Source organism: Capricornis sumatraensis, chromosome 3 (assembly GCF_032405125.1).
Source record: "Capricornis sumatraensis isolate serow.1 chromosome 3, serow.2, whole genome shotgun sequence".
Taxonomy (NCBI): Eukaryota; Metazoa; Chordata; class Mammalia; order Artiodactyla; family Bovidae; genus Capricornis; species Capricornis sumatraensis.
Genome location: NC_091071.1, coordinates 8,397,674 through 8,418,235, shown reverse-complemented (window position 1 = coordinate 8,418,235; position 20,562 = coordinate 8,397,674). Strand labels below are relative to the sequence as shown.

The following is a 20,562-nucleotide window of genomic DNA, read 5'->3' as shown; positions in this document are numbered from 1 at the left end:
TCTAATTGGAGGCATGAAATACCTTTATAGACTCTACAGTGGATTTGAGTTTCTCCTTAATCCCTTTGGGAAGAACAGGATCAAGCAGATTCTCATCTGAATCTGGTCACACACTGTGAGGGGTGATGATCTGCTCCTAGGGTTTCCTGGCAACCGACCAGTACAGGTCGGACACAGGAAGGTTATTTTGGAACACGGGAGCCCCTGATCCCAGAGGACCCCCGAGCCTCGGCACTGAGCTCTGTGGAGCCTGCAGCTCCAGGTCTCACTCTGGCTGACACTCTCTGAACCAGGACTAAAGGAACGCTAGAGCCTCAACTACAGGAGCTTCTTATTAGCCTTTATTTCTACCTGAGCCTCTTGGGAGCTGCTCTGACTTTCCAGAAAACACTTTCAAACAATCTGTAAGGATATGCTTTCCCTGAGGCTGGCCAAGCAACATGGCTCAATCTTCTTAATTCCGTAGCCCAAAGGCTTCAGCTTCTCTTGAGTATGGAGAGCAGAGAAGAGGGAGGAAATTCCTAAACACCTAAGAAAGGAATTAAAAAAATCCCTGAGCAATTAGTGATAACGCCCCAGCTAGAGAGAGAAGTTGAATGTATTCAAAGCCTCAGACAGCATCTGGGGGTTTACATTTCAAATCAAATGAAAATGGTCACAGTTGTTTACACACACACAAAGACCTTCACAGAAAGGGTCTGGTTTTCTGAGCTTTATTCCTCCCCCGATCTGTAAAATAGGCATAATTTCTCCCTCAAAATATGTCGGGAAGATTAAATGGGCTTATGGACATTACAAAGCACTGTGGACACTGATGCTCAGACTCCAAGAAGAGCTATCAGCAAGCCTGTCACACCCTGAGCTCTCCTGCTCCCTCATGACAGACCTCTGCTTACTCCCACAGGCCACGTGTGAGCACAGGGTAGATTCCAGAGACCACACAGAAAGCAGCCACACACAGAAATGTATAAATACTCAAAACAACCAGAAGAAACTATGTGAACGTGCATAACAGACATTTAGTAAACAGCCATCGCATGAAAAGGGTTCTTACAAACCAATAAAGAAAACGCCCAAGAGTGAGCAAAGGACAGCAATAGGAAATATGCACAAAGAATATACGGCCCAATAAATATGCCAAGGTGTTCAACCTCACTAGAAATTGAGGATATGCAGATTAATACAGAATTTATAAGCCAGTGTAGGAGTTGGAGCCCAGTGCAAAGCTCCTCCCTGTGGTATTTAAGGATCTCAAAGCATTTCGGTTGGCACCCATCTATTCAGCCTTAAATTAAGAAGGATGAGTTGAGAAGACCTGCCCAGGTAAACAGAGCCCCTGATCAAATTTTCTTACTGTTTCATTCTTAAATGTGAAAAAGCAGCCAAGAAACACCAACCATTTGTGGAAAGTCTGCAACATGGAAAAGAGAAAAGCATAAGCAAATGAGCAGACAGACAAGCATTTCAGAGAATCAAAGAAAATTTTAAGAGTGACCCTTATCTTTGAGAGATATGCAGGGAAATCCTTGTGGATGAAATGACATAATAATTGGGACTCCACACCCTCCAAACCCAGCCAGAGTCCTGCTTAGAGATTTTTCAAACTGGAGCTGCACTGGCTCAGAGGAGGGCGGGGTGGGTTAGGAATTCCCCTCTGTATAGAAAGGCTGTGGGAACGGACGCCTGGGCCTCCTCAGGGCAGGAGAGGAGGCAGCGAGGAAGGACGGACTCCCCAAGGCCCTCCGTCTCTACCAGCCGAGTTCTGAGTGCTCAGTGTCTCCCCAAATCCCGTAGGCTCCCCGAGGGTCCCCTCAGCAAACCTCTTCTGCAGTGAACACTGTTAAGGACGGGTTTCTGCTATCGGCAAGAACATGAATCCTGAGAGCCAGTACGGGAGTCAGCTGGGAAGGCAAGGATTCAAGGAGGTGAGGCTGGTGTTTCGGCTAATTCATACTTGATCCAGCCACCCTTTACTGAGTGCCAATCCCATGCTAGGCATGGTTCCAGATGCTAGAAAATACAAAGGTGAAAGAGACACGGCCCACTGATCTCAAAAAACCAAGTTTACTATCACCAGAGGCTTAGAGAATGTAATTGAGGGGACTCCTGTTCCATCAGAAGAAACAAACATTTCAGAAGACAAGACAGAGAAAAGTCAGTAGCTTCTAACAGTCTGGAAGACAATGGATTTTAAATGATCCTAGTTAGTTAAAACTAGGTTGGTGACATGATCTATTGATAAAAAGCTAGATTTCTGAAGTGAGTAACCAGGTACGAGTACAACACAATACAAAAAAGGGGAGCCGAGAAACCATGAGTGACACAAAAGTTAAAACGTGTTACAATCTCAGTGGCAGTGGGAATCTAATGGTGATATAGACGGCCGCGAGACTTTGGGACACCCCAGAAGCCATCTCAGAATCAGCAGCTAAAAAATGTCTCCGGGACGCAGAGAGGTGGGAGGTGAGGGCAACAGAGAGGAAACTGTCCTGTTGGGTTTCCAAGGCCTTGTTCCTAGGACACACCTGGGAGAAACAGATGTTCATTAAGCAGAAGGGCCTGCCAGCTCATGGTCCAAAATGTCACGGTGAAAAGCCACTGGGCCTCCATTTCTCCCAGACACCAACGGTCATCTGGCTCATAGCTCAGGAGAGCTGTGAACACACCGGTGTCCCCACAAGGCCTGGAGGCCAGGGTCACAGGGTCATGGTCAGCAGTGACAGTGACGCTGGCGTGTGACACCAACTGCCTGTTTCTGATGGAGCAGAGACAAGAGCGTACGGATCACTCGTGAGAAAACTCTGGACTGAATGGGCCTTTTCACTGCCTCCTTCTCTCAGGCCTCTTTTGTAGAGAGACAGAGCAGGAAACAAAGAAGAGATTTATCACCATGAGCCCATTTGGCAGCTGTTTTCTTGTTGTCTCTCGTTTGACTTCTCTCAAGAGAGCAGAGCTATCTACTCAAGCCAAGCAGGTGTTTAAGGCAGGTGATTTTGTTTCCATTAATTTTCTGAAATAACAGTAAACCAGACAATAGAGTTACATCATGCAGTCCTGGAGAAACCAGAACCCGGTGTGTAACCCCCGGTGGGGTGTGTTTGCTGAAGGACCGGGGGTCCGCCCCCTGCTGCCCCAGCACCTTCCGTCTCTAGTTCTTGGAGTAAGTGGAACCTTAGCAGTCACCAACCATCCCCACCCTCGACATCTGGATCAATCATCATTAACAATGTGTTCAATGGAAGGTAAGGTTGGAGGCTTTCAGGTTTGGGGGAAAAACCAGATAAAGCATCATCTTCATTGCCCAGATAAACCATCACATTAATAACCATAAGGACAGCCTCACTACTGTGAAGGAGATGAATAAAAGCCATGAAACATTTCTGCTTTCACGTTTAGGCTTCAGTTCAGTCACTCAGTCTTGTCCGACTCTTTGCAACAACATGAATCGCAACACGCCAGGCCTCCCTGCCCATCACCAACTCCTGGAGTTCACTCAGACTCACGTCCATCGAGTCAGTGATGCCATCCAGCCATCTCATCCTCTGTCGTCCCCTTCTCCTCCTGCCCCCAATCCCTCCCAGCATCAGAGTCTTTTCCAGTGAATCAACTCTTCGCATGAGGTGTCCAAAGTACTGGAGTTTCAGCTTTAGCATCATTCCTTCCAAAGAAATCCCAGGGCTGATCTCCTTCAGAATGGACCGGTTGGATCTCCTTGCAGTCCAAGGGACTCTCAAGAGTCTTATCCAACACCACAGTTCAAAAGCATCAATTCTTCAGTGCTCAGCCTTCTTCACGGTCCAACTCTCACATGCATACATGACCACTGGAAAAACCATAGCCTTGACTAGACAGACCCTTCTCAGACCTATGAATCTAGCCCGAGCCCTGGATGGACCTTCCAAGTCTTCCGTGACCCTTCAAGAAGGCCCACAGCACGGGCCTGCCTCTGCACCACAGCGGCCCACGGCTCCAGGAGGGAGGGCTCCTCTCTTCCCAGTGGGCAGCATTTGTCACTTGGGGACCAAGGAGAACAGCCCACCTTCTCACCCAGACAGCAGATGGCCCCTGGCTTACGACAATCTGATTCACAACTTCTCTACCATATGATGGTGCAAATTCAATACTCATTCAGCATGTTTATACATGAAATTCTGAATTCAGATCTTTTCCCGGCTTGGCAGCACGCAGCCCCATGGGCTCTCACGATGCAGGGCAGTGAGCTAGAGCTTCCATCAGTCCAGTGATCATGAGGGTAAACAACCGATAGCCTGACAGCATTCTGAACCCAGACAACCATTCTGGCTTGCTGTCAGTACAGTGTTCAATAAATTACCAGTCAACACTTATAAAACAGGTTTTCTGTGGATTGATTTGGCCCAATTGTAGCCTAACGTCAGTGTTTCTGAGAGAGATTAAGACTGGCGAGGCTGGAGCTTGCTTCCCTGATGGTCCAGGGGTAAAGAATCTGCCTGCCAATGCAGGAGACACCAGTTCGATCCCTGGTCCAGAAAGATCCCACATGCCGTGGGGCAGACGAGCATGTGTGCCACGACTGTTGAGCCAGTGCTCTGGAGCCCAGGGGCCACAGCTACTGAGCCCACAGGCTGTAGCTGCCAAAGACATGCTCCCTAGAAGCCGTGCTCCGCACTGAGACCACATACCACAACTATAGGGTGGCCCCCGCTCCCAAAGCTAAAGGAGAGTCCACGCGGCAACAAGGACCCAGGACAGCTAGAAATACACACGTGAAATTATTTTTAAAAAGGAACTCATTTAAGACTGGTGAGGCTAAACCACAATGTTCCGGGAGGACGTAGTAAATGCATTTTTGAGTTAACGGTATTTTCACCTGATGATGGGTTCATCCTGAAGCTTTTTGTGTGTCAGCTTACCTTTAGTTTTCTCCTACTGTAGAGCCATTGTCACCAGGAGCAAACATCCGGTGACACATTTCTCTCTCTTTGTCCATGTAGACCCTGTAATAGCTGCAGGGAGAAATACCCAGTAGTTAAGAGATGCGCAGTAGCTATGGCAAGTGACACCTGGCGGCTAGAATTCTCCACTCAGGGCCAGAAACACCGCAACTTCAGCAGGCCTCAAACCCAATCAGGAGGTGGTGCAAACAATGCTGGAGGAGGGGGGAAATGGCGGGGCTCCCCAGAGGGCTGTTCAGGAAACCCTTGGACAAAAAGCCCACCATCTGCAAAGACAGTAGCCTCGAAGGCTGGGAGCCACTGTCAGAGAGGCTGTCAGCTGCGTCCAGCTGAGCAACACCTCATACTCAGAGATCTCTCATTTATCTTGGGGTTTTCCTGCTAAAAAATGGTCAGATTCCAAAATTTTTACACCTTTCTTAACAGGATATTTATAAATACTAGAAAGGAAATTTTTGTAAGTCTTCAAGGCCTGAAATGCAAATAGTTGGACCCAGGCAGGAGGTACACACACCTTGTGCTTTTTTTTTTAATGTCAAAAAAGCTTTAGGGCTTCCTTGACAGTCCAGTGCTTAAGAATCTGCCTTGCAGTGCAGGGGACACGATTCAATCCCTTCACGCCTCAGGGCAGCTACACCTGTGGGCCACAACTGCTGAAGCCTGCACACCTGCAGCCTGTGCTCTTCAACAAGAGAAGCCACTGCAAAGACGACCCCAGACTGCAACTAGCGAGCAGTCCCCACTCGCTGCGACCAGAGCAAGCCTGCTTGCAGCAACAAAGGCCCAGCACAACCAGAAATAAACACATAGTTTTTAAAAAAGAAAGCTTTAACCAGCAATCTGGATTAAACGTTTAAAAATGTTAATATAAGTAGAGAAACCTCACCGATAAAGAGAAACAAAAGAACACCTTAAAAAAAATAACAGTGGTTATGAGGCGATGGAATTATGTTGAAATTTTCAAAGTTTTCTACAATGAATATGTGGCTTCCACAATCAGAAAACGTTACATTACTGAGATAGTGGTATCGGTAACACCTGGGTAACAAGCGAGTCATCCTAGGGAATGCCTCAGACCTGAAAGAGCCATTTCAGATCAAATCAGCATCTTTAAGACATCTTCCTGCAGTCAGTTGAGAACAGAGGTTCTCAGCTGGCAGGGAAGAATATCTGAAGAATGCTGCCCTTTCTAAAAATCACACTGGCCACCCCTTTAGGGTGTTGCCTGGTGAGGACGACACGGAGGTGGGCAATGGTCCAGACGTGTGTGGTTTGGAGATCTGTCTTACGCCTCCACCCCCTCTCCAGAGCTGCGGGTTTAGAGAGCTGAGCACTTCCTAAAGCCAGCTCTAGGGGGCGCTGCCTCCTAACATGGGCTTGGCAACATCAAACAGTTCTTTACTGAAGTGAACAGGCCAGAGCGGCAGATACACCACACATTTCTTTCTCTGATTGTACTCCTGCAAACAGTGGTCTCACCTGGCCAGTTTCTTCAGCTCGTTATTGATGTCGTGATTGAAGGGCTGCTCCCTCTGGGCTCGGACTAGAAAATCCCGGGCCTTCTGGTACTCAGTCATAAGGAGACAAGCCTGCTCAAAGGACAACATGTTACAAGCACACTTTAGGAAAGAGCCCTGCGGCAGTAACACAGTTGACCGCCGCCCTGCGGCCGTTCCTCGAGCATTCCATCCCAGGTCCCTGCCCGCCCGCTCACCTGTCCACAGCGGAAGAGGGCCTTGGCATTCTTTTGGTCAATGATCAGAGCCTGCTCTCCATAGCGCAGGGCCATGGTAGGGCGCTCCAACTTCAGGTAAGTAAAGGACAGGTTGAGGAAAACAAGCAGCTTAGCGGTCTCCACCAAGTGCTGCTCTTCAGGGGCCGCTGTTCGCCGGTGGAGGAGCAACAAGGCCTGCGGAAAGGAAGAGACAGGTGGTCGAGAGAAGGTGGTCTTATGTACAGCAAACCCTAAGAATACACACACACAATCAGAGCTAAAAAATGAGTTCACAAAGTTGCAAGACACAAAATCAATATATGTGTTAGCTGTATTTCTTTAACAACAATTCAAACAGGAAATTAAGAAAACAACTCCATTTATAATAGTACCAAAAAGAATAAAATAAGTGGCAATAAATTTAAAGTGCAACACTTATAGACTGAAAACTATAAAACGTTGTTGAAATTCAAGAAGATCTCAGTAAAGGGAAAGACAGTTCATGTTCACAGATTAAAACACCTAATTCTGTTAAGATGGCAATAGTGCCCAAATTATTCTACATTTTCAATTCAACCACTGCCAAAATTTCAACTGCCTTTTTTGCAAAAATGGTCAAGCTGATCTGAAAATTCATATGGAAATTCATGGGATCCTAACACTTAAAAAAGGCAGGGTGAAGGCAGGGTGGTCAGAGAGAGAACAAAGTTGAAAGACTCACACTCTAATTTCAGAGCTTACTACCAAGCCAGTGTGGTCCCCATACAGACAGACACATAGATCAATGGAACAGAACCAACAAGGGAGATGGAGAATCCAGGAACAAACCTATGTACATCTAGAATCAACTGATTATTAACAAGGTGCCAACACCACCCAACGGAGAAAGAGTAGCCTTTCAGCAGATGGTGCTGTGATAAGTGGATGTCAGCAAGCAAGAGGATGAAGTTGTCTCCTACCTCAGACAACATACAATTAATTAATCAAAATGGACCACAGACCTAAACCTAAGAGCTTAACTGTAAGAAAGACTCTTAGAGGAAAACATGAGGGTAAACCTTTGTAGTCTTAGATGAATTCTGACACTGAAAGCACAAACACCTAAAAAATAAATTACCGGGACTTTATCAAAATTAAAAGCTTTTGTGCTTCAAAGGACACTATCAAAAAAGTGAAAGAACAAAATGACTGAAGGCTGACTGATGTTTAAGGAAGATCATTATAATAGGCAGTCACCGGTTTCGGGCGACAACATAGAATGGTTTACTGCTGTCATTGTCCATGCCTTCAAATAATTTATTTTGACTTTTGAAATAAAAAGACATCTTTTCCTTTTCAGGAATGTACAAAAGTAAAATAAAAACCACAGAATAGGAGAAAATATTTCCAAATCACATTTGATAAGGGTTTAGTATCCAGAATAAAGAACTTTTACAACTCAACAATAAAGACAATCAAATTTAAAATGGGCAAAGGATTTGAATAAACATTTCTCCTAGGAAGACACACAAATAGCTAATAAGTATATGAAAAGACACCCAACATCATTAGTTATCAGGGAAATGCAAAATCACAATGACATACTACTTGACACCCACTGGGATGTCTGTAATTTTAAAAAATGGAAGGTAAGTGTTGGTGAGCATGTGGAGTAACTGGGAGCCTTGTATTGTTGGTGGGAATGTGAAAAGTAGTAGCCACCATGGAAAACAATTTGGCAGTACTTCAAAAAGTTAAACAGCTTCACCATGTGACCCAGCAATTGCACTCCTAGCTATGTACCCCAAAAAACTGAAAACATCAGTCTATACACAAAAACTGGTGAACAAATGTTCTTAGAAACATTATTCACCATAGCCATAAAGTGGAAACAACCCAAATGCCCACCAACTGATGAACATAAACAGGAGGCAGCAAGATCCCCGTGGCTACAGCCGACAGGCTCAGGCTGCCAGGCCCCTCTGGCCACGGAATTCTCCAGGCAAGAATACCGGAGTGGGAAGCCATTCCTTTCTCCAAGGAACAGCAATTTCTGACCCAGAGATCAAACCTGGGTCTCCCCCATTGCAGGCAGATTCTTTACTGTCTGAGCCATCAGGGAAGCCCCAGTAAGATCCACACGACAGAGTATGTTATTCATCTATAAAAAGGAATGAAGTACTAATATATGCTGCAGCATGGATGACACTGGAAACATTATGCTAAGTGAAAGGAGTCAGAAAAGGATAAATATCGTTATCATTCCACTTACATGAGTACCCATAATAGATAAATTCATAGAGACAGAAAATAGAATAGACGTTACCAGAAGCTGGGGGCAGGAGAAGTGGGAGTTACTGTTTACTGGATAAAGAACTTCTGTTTGAGATGATGAAAAAGTTCTGGAACAGGCAGTGGCAATGGTTGCACAACATTCTGAACGTACTTAATGCCACTGGGTTATATACCTAAAAGTGCTTAAAATGGTAAAACTTATGTTTGGCAAATTTTACAATTTAAAAAATAAAATTTTTTAAAGGAATAAACTGCTAATACATACTACAACCTAGATAAACTCTGAAAGCATTTTGCTTCCTGAAAGAAGCCAAACACAAAGGATCACATGCTTCATAATTCCATTTACACATAATATCCCAGATAAGCAAATCCATAGAAAGAGTAAAACAGGGATTATCGGGGGTGTAGGAGGGAATGGTTGGAGAAGGAAATGGCAACCCACTCCAGTGTTCTTGCCTGGAGAATCCTAGGGACGGGGCAGCCTGGTGGGCTGCTGTCTCTAGGGTTGCACAGAGTCGGACACGACTGAAGCTACTTAGCAGGAGGGAATGGTAACTGCTAACAGGTTTCTTTTTGGGGTGATGGAGTGTCCTGGAATTCAGTAGTGGTAATGGCTGCACAACCTTGTGAATAAACTAAGAATTACTGAACTGTACACTTAAAAGTGTGAATTTTATGCTACGTGAATTATATCTCAACAATAGTAAGCAATAAATGGCTCTGGGAAAACTGGACAGCTACAGGCAAAAGAACCAAACTGGACTACTTACTCAGACCACACACAATTTCAAGATTTAAAACGCAGGCTGTGTGCTATGCTCAATCGTGTCTAACTCTTTGCAACCTCATGAACTATAGCCCACCAGGCTCCTCTGTCCATGGGGATTCTCCAGGCAAGAATACTGGAGTGGGTTGCCATGCCCTCCTCCACCAGGGGATCTTCCTAACCCAGGAGTCAAACCCAGGTCTCTCCCCACTGCAGGCAGATTCTTTTCCATCTGAGCCACCAGGGAAGCCCTTAAAATGTAAGGCCTGAAACCAAGAAACTTTTAGAAGAAAACACAGACAGTATGCTCTCTGACACCCACGTTTGGAATACTTTTTTGGGTATGTCTCTTCAGGCTGAGGAAACAAAAGCAAAAATAAACAAATTGAACTACATCAAATTAAAAAGCATAGCAGAGGAAACTATCAACAAGAAGAAAAAGCCACCAATGAATGGGAGAAGTTATCTGCAAAACAATATATCCAATAAGACGTTATTATCCAAAATATACAAAGAACTCACACAACTTAACATTAATAAACAACTGACTGAAAGATAAGCAGAGGACCCAAATAGACATTTTTCCAAAGAAGATATGTATACAGCCAGGAAGCACATGAAAAGATGCTCAACACCACCAGTCATCAGGGAAATGCAAATCAAACCACAATAAGGTATCACCTCACACCTGCCAGAATGGCTATCATCAAAAAGACAGCAAATAGCCAGGAGCTGGCACGAACGTGGAGAAAAGAAAAACTTGGGCACTGTTGGCAAGAATATAAATTGATGCAGCCACTATGGAAAACAGTATGGTTACTCAAAAAGTTAAACACACAATTACTATATGATCCAGCATTCCACTCCTGGGTATTTATCCAAAGGAAACAAAAACACTAATTTGAAGAGATATATACACCCTATGTTGACTGAAGCATTATTTACAGTAGCCAGAGGCGACTCACTGGAAAAGATCGTGATGCCGGGAAAGATTGAGTGCAGGGAAGAGAAGGAGATGACAGAGGATGAGATGGTTGGACGGCATCATCAACTCAATGGACATGAGTTTGAGCAAATTCTGGGAGTTGATGATGGACAGCGAGGCCTGGCGTGCTGCAGTCCATGGGGTCGCTAACAGTCAGAAACCACTTAGTGACTGACCACCACCACCCAGGCGCCCAGCAACAGATGAATATTTAAAGATGTGGTATATATACATAATGGAATATTATTTAGCCCATATAAGATGGAACAAAACCTCACCATCTGTGACGAACAAATGGACCTAGAGGCTATTATGCTAAGAGAGAGAAAGAGAAGAAATATTTCCCTCCTCTTCCAACAGAGCCTCCATTTCATTCAAAGCAGCAACGTAGTAATTAAACCATACTTTCCAGCTTCCTATCTGCATACAGCTAAGGGCAAATGGACATTCACCATAGGATATCATGAGAAGTCAGGGTAGGAGAATTCTGGAAAGCTTGTACTATGAATACACACACCAGACTCTTCTTCCTTCCCTTCTTCCTGCCCAGATGACCACATGATGCTGCAGGTTGAACTACCATCTTGAGAAGGAAAAAGACAATAAAGACACGCTTAAGGGCAGCTGATCAGAGAGACCTCTGGAACGTTCCCTGATGGCTTTGTGGAACAGCTGTTTATGCTGGCCTTGAAGTGCCTCCCTTCTTATGTGAGAAAAATTACATCACTAGTTTTTGAAAAAAATTTTCAGGATTTTGTGGTTTACAGCTGAATGCAAATCCTGAATGTTTAGGCTCACTATGCAAATGAGACAAAAATCAGAATGCCCCTAAACTTTATCCTGTTTGCCTCTATAGCCTAGGGGGCAAAGTTGGGCACACAGAAAGTACTCATAATATTTGTGAACGCGTTACAAAGCAAACAGCGGATTCCTGTCAGCAGAACCTCCACAGGAAGCCAAATCACAATCAGAAGCTTGGCAAGAATGGCATTAGATTGAGATGAATGTCCACTGTCGAAGAGACAGGAAATAAACATGGCAAATGGGGTAGAGAAGTCAGTTGGTAGACGACCCAAAACTAGAAAGAGAATTTAAAAAAATTTTATTGAAATACACAGTCAAGTCCAAAAGCAAGCATCGAGCTCGATGAACGATCACAACCTGAACACACTCATGTAAACCACATCCATATTAAAACATTACCAGGTTCCCCTAAACCCTGCATCCCCTCTCCCAGTTTTTAGCCCTCTGGCATGAGGATTTTTAGGTTAAGATTTTTCTTAACAGTTGTAGGTGAGAAGAAGGGAGAGAGATAAAGTCTCTCTCTCTTAAAGAAGAAGTTTCCAGGGTCTAAACTTACACTCTGAAGCAGTCTTACCCGTTTATATCTCACTTTGGCATCATAGAAACGATTTTGGCGGAAAAGGTAGTTGCCAAACTCTCGTTCAGTAGCTGCCACCTTTAGGACCTTCTGAAGTGGAAACTGACTCTGTTGCTCCTAAGGATCAAAGACAAGGACGTCAGCAAGGAAACTGAAAGCCCCACCGCCACAGCGCCAGTGTCACTACAGCTGTTAGGTCTGTTCCTTTAGACCACGACCTCTGCCGCCGCAGCTGTGCCGAGCATGGGCGAGGGGCCTGCGGAGGAGTCATCTCTGAACCCCAACAGAAGCCACAGCAGGTAGATGTCATTACTGCTGTTTTACGGATGAGGGCCAAACGGAAGTCCACTAGTTTAGACCTACCCAGAGATGCTCCCTAAAGAAACAGTTTCGCACAGAATTAGAAGCTGATGGAACCTGCCAAGCACACAGTGCAGGTCTCATGACAACCACTCATCCAGCGAGTGTTTGACAGTCCTGGTCTGCCCAGAGCTCTGCTCGTCTTTCCGACCATGATGCTCTACCCTGGGTGCACATCAGAATTACCAGTGGAGCCTCTTTTTAAACAGACATCCTGGCCCCACCCCTGCTGCTGCTAAGTCACTTCAGTCGTGTCCAACTCTGTGCGAACCCATAGACGGCAGCCCATCAGGCTCCGCTGTGCCTGGGATTCTCCAGGCAAGAACACTGGAGTGGGTTGCCATTTCCTTCTCCAATGCATGAAAGTGAAAAGTGAAAGTGAAGTCACTCAGTCATATCCAACTCTTAGCGACCCCATGGACTGCAGCCCACCAGGCTCCTCTGTCCATGGGATTTTCCAGACAAGAGTACTAGAGTGGGGTGCCATCGCCTTCTCCGACCCCACACCTAAACATTCTAAATCAGCACACAAGAGGTGGGACTCAGGTTTTCTGCAAGAACCTCTGTTTTGTGAAAATATGAGAAAAAGGTAGTCTCTCCCTTGCGGTGGTGATGGTTTATCCGGGGAGACATCATGTGAACCTGGGGTGGACATCTAAGGCCACGGGTACAGCCAGGGTGAGACAGCAGGACAAGGAGCACCCATCACTGCTGACGATTAGAAGCCTCGTCTGTACAGGGTAAGTTATGTGTGAGGCTACAGAGGAAAGGCAGTTTTAAAGTTATGTTAAGACAGAGGCCATCCATCCCAGTTTACACCCAGCGTCCTCGTATCCCATCAGTTAGCAGTCCCTTTCCCTCTCAAGGGTCCTGGGTTGGACAACAAATTACATAGTCAACCTAGTTATGAGCTACCAGTGCTTGACTTGCTGAAAACCAAACAGCACTGAGAAGCGAATACTGTCTTTCAGGCAGACCTAGGCAAATGGTGACAAAGGGCAGCTCAACCTGCTGGTCCATAACCCTGGCCGAGCACAGGTTCCCACACATCAGGGCCAGCAGCACTCAGGCAGACACACACTAGCGAGTGGTAAGATACTCCTCCCCTCCATCTCTCCACACCGGGGCCTTGGTCAGACCCTGGGGCTGACGATCACCAGTTGGGTAGGATAATTACCTGAAACACAAACCCATCCCTCTACCAGAGAGCTAACATCTGTGCTCCAGAACTTACGGCTGAGAGAGCACAAAACTTGTCCGACTCAGCAGAGTCCAGGAAGTCGAGCAACTCGATCTCAAACAAGACGGTGGTGTTTGGGGGGATCAGCGGAGGGCAGCCCAGTGTTCCGTAGGCATAGGTGGGTTTGAACAGGAACCTGGCCAGCTCCCCTCTCCGCATGCTCAGAAGGCCCAGCTCCATGCCCCACAGTGTGATATCTGGAAGAAGTGACAAAAAACACGGTGGAAGCTGGCCCATTGCTCCTCACTGCCTCCCCTTTCACATCCACATCTCTCCGAAAGGCATCCCCAAGCCTTCTGCGTTGTCGTCCCAATTCACCCCGCCCCCAGACTCCTCCAGCTGCTGCAGTGTCCTGGCCTTGACATCTTTGTTCATCTTCCCGCAATGTGTTCTCCTACCCCCTCACGCCCGACTTCTACTCTGAGCGAGCTCTTATTCAAACTTTAGGGCTCATTTGAATACCCCATCTGAGGTGAACTATTCCCAGCTGGAATGAACTGTGCCTTCATTAAGCATTCCCGCCAAACACTGCTTATACATTTTACCACCCCCCAGATTTCACCAGCTTAGTTGTCTGGAGTGTGTCAATCTCTACAACATCGGTCACAGCCTTTCTAACCATATGAGTACATCCTTTTTTTTCATTCTGCCTTATGGAACAGTCATTCAACAAATGTCTTCATAATAAACAAAGAAATATGTAGCACACCTGGTTACGCCACAAATGCAAAGATAACCCTGCCAGGGAAGCCATCTCCCAAGTATCTAGGTCTCAGAGGAGAATGTGGAAGACAACACAGCTGGTTTAGCAAAACCCAGCCTCAGAAAAACGGACTCAAGTGCCCTGGATAGTTTTCCGGTCCTCAGGCACTACCCTGTGTCAGTTCCCTCAAGCAACTTCTTTTTTCCAGCTCCTTATCTGAACTTCCTTATCAGGGCTTCCCTAGTGGTGCAGAGGTTAAAGCGTCTGCCTGCAATGTGGGAGACCTGGGTTCGATCCCTGGGTCGGGAAGATCCCCTGGAGAAGGAAATGGCAACCCACTCCAGTATTCTTGCCTGGAGAATCCCATGGATGGAGGAGCTTGGTGGGCTACAGTCCACGGGTCGCAAAGAGTCGGACACGACTGAGCGACTTCACTTTCACTTTATCTGAACTTGGACTACCTGGTGGCTCAGATGGCAAAAAATCTGCCTGCAATGAAGGAGACTTGGGTTCAATCCCTGGGTGGGAAAGATCCCCTGGAGAAGGAAATGGCAACCCACTCCAGTACTCTTGCCTGGAGAATTCCAAGGACAGAGGAACCTGGCGGTCCAAGAAGTCACAGAGTCTGACAGGACTGAGTCCCCAACACTTTTACTTTCATCTGAACTTACCCTCTCCAAGTTTCATGAGCCGAGGAGTTTTCCTAAAGCAATTAGAATCAAAAGGCTTGTCCATGTGCTCCAGATATCCAGAATATTTCACTAGGAAAAGAAAAGACACTCATGCCTCCATATCAAATCTCTTTGTCACCCAGAAACAATGTTAAATACCTTGAACTTGACCCCTACCCCCCACCCCATGATTGGAAAAAGTTTTGCTCAACGTTTAGATGTCTACCCTTTGGCGGTGTGGCTCAAGAGCTGGGCTGATGGCCTCCCAGAGCCCCTGTTCACAGCTGTCTCACACAAAGGGTAATGGGTTTCCTCACTTACCCCTTGAAACCCAGCCCTTGGGCACCGCCAGCCTCCCAGGGCAGACGGCACCTGGGCCCGGCCGCCATACATACCGAGCACGGAGGCGTCCGGTGTCACCAGCTCTCCAGCTCCCTCTCGAATGACATCCTTCAGCACGCCTCGGTCCCCCGAAATGTCCAGCATCCTTTGACTTAAGCGCTGGTATGGAGACTTATGGGGGATGAAACACACCACCTCAGAGCCCTGGATGGACACCCTGACTCTGCCGGCTCCAAACAACCCCTACTCCCCAGCGCCCGGGCCCTCACCTGTCTGGGGGAGTCGTCTCTTTGCAGGACTCCCGGGTTCCGGGCGCTGCCCCCCATTTCCGCGCCGCCTGCCCCTAGGCCCCGCCGCCCTATGCCCCACAGCGACGCGATCGCCCTTTTATACCCGGTCTTCCGCGTCCAACCGTGACAATCCGTTCAAGGGCCTCGAGGAGACGCTCATGGCTCGGCTCCAACCGCCGCCAACCGCCAGTGGGGAGTGCGCCAGACCACGTGCGCGGGCACCTGGAAGGTCACGTGACCGGGCACGTGGTGGGAGTGGGTGGGGCACGCACAGAGCGGGATCCCGAGCTACTTAAAGCCGCGTGGGGCATGACGGGACACGTGGTGCACCACGGGACACGTGGCAGGGGCACGGGGAGCATGACGCAGCTTGCGGCGAGGATGTGCAGGTGCTGAGGATCAGCCGCTGGGTATGTGATGGCCGAGCTGCGGACGCGTGGCCGGCGGGACACGCTGCAGAGGACAAGGCTTCAGACGCGGGGTGGGGGTGGGGGCTGCTGAAATGGTCAGGGCCATGGATGTGGGTGATTCCAACCCTCCCTCCCTCTCCTTCCGGCTCCAGGGATACATAGGAGGCGGACAGCACTTTAAAGTCAATCTGCCCAGTTCCTGCAGAAGCGAGGTGATGCTGGGCCTGCCCCTGGCCATCAGCAAGTCTGCTACACCTGTGTGCTCCTGGTACAAAGGGAGAATGGCCCGAGATCCCACCCGCTCCAACCTGTTCCTTACTTCCTCCCACTCTTGGCAAGTTGAGGACTGGGCACCACTGGGCATCCCATCTCTCCTGCACCCATCTTGCCTTGACCACGGGATCATTTCATTTCACTTAGGTGTGTCCCTAAATCCCCCACCTAAAAACAAACAGGCTTCTCTTTGTCCCAAATCTCCCTCCTGCTACAGGTGGTCTCATTCCTCCTCTTCCTGGGAAAAACTTCTCAAAAGGGTTGCTACAAAGCCTTTCTCAACTATCCTGTCTCCACCTCCTTACTCTTCATTTTCTTTTCCACTCCAGTACCACTTTCCCGGCGTTCAGGCCACCATTCACTTTTGTTGTTGCCAAATCCATTAGACCCCTCTTGGTCCTCTAGTTACTGGACTCTCGGCAGCATTTGATGAAGCTGACCTGACCTTTAACTGCCTGTTTTCTTTTGGCTTCTGTATTTAGTTTTTTTGGGGGGTTTTGCCTCTTGTAACAAATGACCACAAAAGGAACTGTTTTAAGCAATACATTTATTATCTCACAGGTCTGGTGGTAGAAGTCTTAACACCAGTCTTGCTGGGCTAAGATGGAGGCATCAGCCTCACTCAAGGCTTTGGGAAAGAATCCACTTTAAAGCCCGTTCAGATCATTGGCTAATCCAGGTCCTTGAAACTCTTGGCTCGAGGTCCCTGTGTCCTTGTTGTCAGCCAACAGTGACCCTTACCTTTTAGAGGCTACTCTGTGGTCCTTGCACGTGGGCCTCTATACATCTCAGAGTCAGCAACAGCTTGCTGATTCCTTCTCAGGCTGGGAGGGAATATTACCTGGTTGATGTTTTTATAAGCTGGCCTCCTCTCCTGCTGCATCTCTGACTCCAGCCAGGGCACGTTCTGTGTTAAGGGGCAACATGATTAGATTGGACCCACCGTGATAATTCAGCTCCATGGCTATAATTATTACATCTTCAAAGTCCCTTTTGCCGTCTAAGGAAGCATATTCACAGATCCTAAGAATTAGGGTATGGACATCCAGTGGGTTTAGCTGGTGGCTCAGATGGTAAAGAATCTGCCTGCAATGCAGGAGACGCAGGTTTGATTCCTAGGTCGGGAAGATCCCCTGGAGGAGGAGATTTGCTTAGAGAATTCCACTGACAGAGGGGCCTGGCGGGCTACTGTCCATGGGGTCACAAAGAGTTGGACACGACTGAGCGACTAGCCTGCACACGTGCTTTGGGCAGTCATTGTTCCTGCCACACTTTCCTGGCCACCACACACTCCTGATTTTCCGCCTACCAGCCCAGCTGTCCCTTCTCAGTCATCTTCCTGTTCCTGATCTCTAAACAGTAGCAGTCTCAGGGCCCTGTCTATGAACCCCCTGCCCTTCTCAATTCCCAATCCCTGAGAGCCCAACCATTCCCACAGGTTTACGTATGTGATACGCCCAGCCAGCCCAGAGCCTCCCCGGGCCCCAGGGCTCCAGGTGTTTGAGTGCAATTGACTTTTCCAGTGGCTCTGAAAGTGTAGTGCTCAGACTAGCAGCAGCGGTGTTGCCTGGGAACTTTTGAAAATTGGGACAAAATTGGGTCCATCCCCGTACTCCTGGGGCTGGGTCGAGAAGCCTCTGTTTTACAAGCCCTCAGGTGATTCTTAGTTCTACTGAAGTCTGCAGACCGCTGGGCTACTCAGTCGCTCCACCTGCTTGTTCTCAGGCATCTGACTCTGGACTCGCCCATCTGCCTTTTTCACCTTGATCTTCTTGGCGTCACTGTCCATCCACCCAAGTGCTCAGCCCACTGTGATCCGTATCTATACAGTGGCCAGAGTGATCTTTAAAATATATAAATCAGATCATATTCCCTTGCTTTAAACCCACCAATAGCTCCCAACGCCCTTGAAATTAAATCCAAACCTTTGCCCTGGTCTACCAGGCCTTCCCTGCCAGCCCCTCTGACCTCATCTTCTGGGGCTCCCTCTGACTTCCTGTGATCCAGCCACCCGAGCCTCCTCTCTGGTGGATCTCATAAATATGGTTGACCTTTGAACAACAGGGATTTGAATCGCAAGTGTCCAATTATACAGGGATACTTTTCAACAGTCAAGGCCATAGTACTGCACCATCCGTGGTTGGGTGAATCCATGGATGGAGAGAGCCGACTAAAGTATGTCAGGATTAACCCCATGCTGCTCGAGAGTCAGCTGTACTGAGCTCTTTCCAGCCTCAGGTCCTTTGCACTTGCTACCCGCTTTGCCTGAGGTACATTTTAAATGAGATGCATTTAAAATGTACCTCATAGTTCTGCCACCCTATCTGCCTCTTTCTTATCACCCCATTTACTTCCTGCAAAGCATTTTATTATATATATTATATATAACACTGTTCTATTAGCTCATTTATTTGTGGCCTACCCCTATGTATTATAAACTCCAAAAGGACAGAAGCTTTGTCTTATTTTTTCTGTGTTTGATGCTCAGTCATGACTCTTTGCGACCCCATGGAGCCCCTTGGCCTGCCAAGCCCTTTGGTCCATGGGATTTCCCTGGCAAGAATACTGGAGTATGTTGCTGTTTCCTTCTCCAGGGGATCTTCCCAACACAGGGATCAAACCTGGATCTCCTGCACTGCAGGCAGATTCTTTACGGTCTGAGCCTCCCAGCGCAGTGCTCAACACACGAGGTTCTCAATAAATATTTGTTGAATTCAATAAAATTGACTCTCTACCTGTCTATACCAGGCCTTGGTCCAGCTTGTCACTGGAGTCGCAGCCCTACCTCTCCTGCAGGCATGAGTGCTTAGACTTGCTGTGGTGGTGGCATGTTGGGCCAAAGATCCTTGTTTCTTAACACCCACCTCTGTCTTTTCCATTCAGTGATTTCCCTCCACACTCCTGTGAAATGCATAATATGGTATAACCAAAATATTTATTGACTGTATAACAAATATTTAGAAAATATTTACCTTTCTAAACCATTGAAAGACTTTTTTAGTGTATTTTTTATTGAAGGATAATTGCGTTAAAAATTTTGTTGTTTTCTGTCAAACCTCAACATGAGCCATAGGTGTCAAGCCATACGTTGATTACAGAGCCCCTGTTTGAGTTTCCTGAGCCATATAGCAAATTCCCGTTGGCTATCTATTTTACACAGGGTGATGTAAGTTTCCACGTTACTCTCTCCATCCATCTCACCCTCTCCTCCCCTCTCCCCAATTCCGTAACTCTATTCTCTATGTCCATTTCTTCACTGCTGCCCTGTAAGTAAATTCTTCAGTACCATTTTTCTAGATCTGTATATATGTGATAGAATATGATATTTATCTTTCTCTTTCTGACTGACTTCACTCTGTATAATAGGTTCCAGGTTCATCACCTCATTAGAACTGACTAAAAGGCATTCCCTTTTATGGCTGAGTAATACTCCATCGTGTATCTGTACCACAACTTCTTTATCCATTATCTGTTGCTGGACATCTAGGTTGCTTCCATATTCTAGCTGTTGTAAGTAGTGCTGCAATGAACAGTGGGATACATGTGTCTTTTTCGATTTTGGTTTCCTCAGGGTATATGCCTGGGAGTGGGATTGCTGGGTCATACGGTGGTTTCATTCCTAGTTTCTCAAGGAATCTCCATACTGTCTTTCATAGTGGCTGTATCAGTTTACATTCCCACCAACAGTGCAAGAGTGTTCCCTTTTCTCCACACCCTCTCCAGCATTTATTGTCTGTAGACTTTTTGATGATGGCCATTCTGACCAGCTTCCCTGGTGGCTTAGACGGTAAAGCGTCTGTCTGCAATGTGGGAGACCCGGGTTCAATCCCTGGGTTGGGAAGACCCCCGGAGAAGGAAATGGCCACCCACTCTGGTACTCTTGCCTGGAAAAGTCCATGGACTGAGGAGCTTGGTAGGCTACAGTCCATGGGATCACAAAGAGTTGGACACGACGCAGAGTTGGAGCGACTTCACTTTATCAACTTTATTCTGACTGGTGTGAGGTGATAACTCATGATAGTTTTGATTTGCATTTCTATAATAATGAGTGATGTTGAGCATCTTTTCATGTGTTTGTTAGCCATCTGTATGTCTTTGGAGAAAAGTCTGTTTAGGCCTTTTACCCACTTTTTGATTGGGTGGTTTGTTTTTCTGGTCTTGAGTTGTATGAGCTGCTTGTATATTTTGGAAATTAATCCTTTGTCAGTTGGTTCAT

At 47.0% G+C, this 20,562-nt stretch overlaps 1 protein-coding gene across 3 annotated transcripts; it reads right to left on the bottom strand.

Annotated features, from left to right (window-relative positions):
* Positions 1 to 4,894: 4,894 nt before the first annotated feature.
* FKBP6 (FKBP prolyl isomerase family member 6 (inactive)) lies at positions 4,895 to 15,823 on the bottom strand. Of its 3 annotated transcripts, XM_068969290.1 has the most exons (8): positions 15,791 to 15,823; positions 15,427 to 15,553; positions 15,032 to 15,121; positions 13,652 to 13,854; positions 12,055 to 12,174; positions 6,649 to 6,843; positions 6,414 to 6,523; positions 4,895 to 4,985 (listed from the first exon to the last, which is right to left on the bottom strand). In XM_068969290.1, exons 1-8 carry the CDS (start codon positions 15,821 to 15,823, stop codon positions 4,895 to 4,897), a joined length of 969 nt encoding a protein of 322 aa, XP_068825391.1. The 3 variants fall into 3 exon arrangements, with proteins under 3 accessions (XP_068825391.1, XP_068825394.1, XP_068825393.1); XM_068969293.1 differs by lacking the exon at positions 12,055 to 12,174; XM_068969292.1 differs by lacking the exons at positions 15,032 to 15,121; positions 15,791 to 15,823 and adding an exon at positions 15,643 to 15,699 and having other exon boundaries at positions 15,427 to 15,544.
* Positions 15,824 to 20,562: the final 4,739 nt, after the last annotated feature.